Source organism: Penaeus monodon, chromosome 12, assembly GCF_015228065.2.
Source record: "Penaeus monodon isolate SGIC_2016 chromosome 12, NSTDA_Pmon_1, whole genome shotgun sequence".
Lineage (NCBI taxonomy): Eukaryota > Metazoa > Arthropoda > Malacostraca > Decapoda > Penaeidae > Penaeus > Penaeus monodon.
The window spans coordinates 3,744,024-3,745,697 of NC_051397.1; the positions used below are offsets into that span (position 1 = coordinate 3,744,024).

Below are 1,674 nucleotides of genomic sequence, written 5' to 3' on the forward strand. Positions count from 1 at the left end.
GTGCCTGCGCTCGTGCGTGCGTGCTTGCGCGTGCATGCGGGAGGATGCAAGTGTGTTCCCTGAGTATGTACAGAGAGCGAGTGATTAAGAAGTGAATCATGGTGAACACAGACTCAAGAGAAATAATTAGCAGGCCAACTATCAGGCAAATAGATACAGACAGTCCAAACAGCCGATCCCTGGAACCGACTCGCAGCACACACAGCGGCTCCACTCCCAGCCTGCCCAGCACAACCATTTTTGCGTTTTGTTTGCCGAGCCTCCGAACCTCCGCCCTCCCTCCCGCCCGCCTCAGCCTCCGCCTCACCGCCGCCCATCCCCGCGCCCGTCCTCGCGCCCGCCGCCCGAGCCCTTCCTCTCCCCGCCTCTCAGTGCTCCGAAATGCACAGCGGCCTCCTCAATAGGCCTAGGGCGCGTCCCTCCGCGTCCCCGCCACCTGGATGTCACCCAGGTATCCTTGACTTCCGAAGTGAGTTGACGATGTCACTTCGCCGGCCGCGTTCTTTGTGCGGGGCGTTTAGACCCCCAGGCCGGAGTCGTCCGGGCTTGTGTCTCACCCCTTAATACTAAGTGGCGGCCTCCGCGCCCCTTAATGGGGTCGCGCCCTCCCTCGCCGCCTTCCGGGGGCGTGCGGCCGCCCTCGGTCGCGGGATCGCCTCGCCGGCCTGCCCCCGGCCCGTCCACACGGAAAAAACAAGGAAATTGAATTTGCTAATCACTTTAGGACTACTATCGTTTAAGCGGATTGATGCCACATTAATTTTTATTTTGCCGCTCTCTATGCCTCCAAAAGGACCTCTTGGCCGAGCGCCGCCCGCGAAACCCAACCGCCCTTACCCCGCCCCACAATAGAGGCCAGAGTGCGCTGGCCCGGTCGCCGGCGCCCTACGCCCCGCAGCCAACTCGTCAGGCAGGATTTTTATTTTGGTTGTCGGCGCGCGGAAGAGAATAGCGGCACACACACACTATCATGGCCACGGCCGCTGCCGCCACGCCGTCGCTTCCGCCGCCCACACGCTCCTGCCGCCGCCCCTGCCGCCCTGCCCCTGGCGCGGCCACGGCTGCTGACGCCTCCGCCGCGCTGGCGCTTCCTCGCCTTCGCTTGGGTGCCGTTGGCGCTGTCGCTGGGCTGCTGGTGTCGCTGTCGCTGTCACTTCGCTGCTGCGGCTATTGACGCGGAGCCGCTGCCATCTCATTGACGACGCTTCTGCTGCGTCCATGTTGTTACGTCGGCGCTGCTGGTGCATGTTGATGATCATGTTTCTCGCCAAAAGCTAGATTTCTAACATTTTCTCTCGTTGATCCACCTTTTCTTCTCTCTCTCTCTCTCTCTCTCTCTCTCTCTCTCTCTCTCTCTCTCTCTCTCTCTCTCTCTCTCTCTCTCTCTCTCTCTCTCTCTCTCTTTTCTCTCCCACCCTCTCCCTTTCTCTCTCTCTCCCTCCCTCTCCCTTTCTCTCTCTCCCTCCTTCCCTCTCCCTTTCTTCTGTCTGTCTGTCTGTCTGTCTGTCTGTCTGTCTGTCTGTCTGTCTGTCTGTCTCTGTCTCTCTCTCTCTATCTCCCTTTCTCTCTCTCCCTCCCTCCCTCTCCCCTTCTCTCTCTCTCTCTCCCTTTCTTTTTCTCTCTCCCTCCCTTTCTTTTTCTCTCTCTCTTTTCCCCCTTTCTCTCTCTCTTCTC

At 59.7% G+C, this 1,674-nt stretch overlaps 1 protein-coding gene across 1 annotated transcript in view; it reads left to right on the plus strand.

The window, feature by feature from the left end:
- The window catches only part of LOC119579593 (translation initiation factor IF-2-like), a 1,238-nt gene extending 286 nt beyond the window's left edge, over positions 1-952 (plus strand). Inside the window, exons 2-3 of the mRNA XM_037927517.1 lie at positions 134-469; positions 794-952. Of these exons, the coding sequence (XP_037783445.1) occupies positions 134-469; positions 794-952 (495 nt within the window). The remainder of the gene's footprint in view (positions 1-133; positions 470-793) is intronic.
- The last annotated feature ends 722 nt before the right edge of the window (positions 953-1,674 follow it).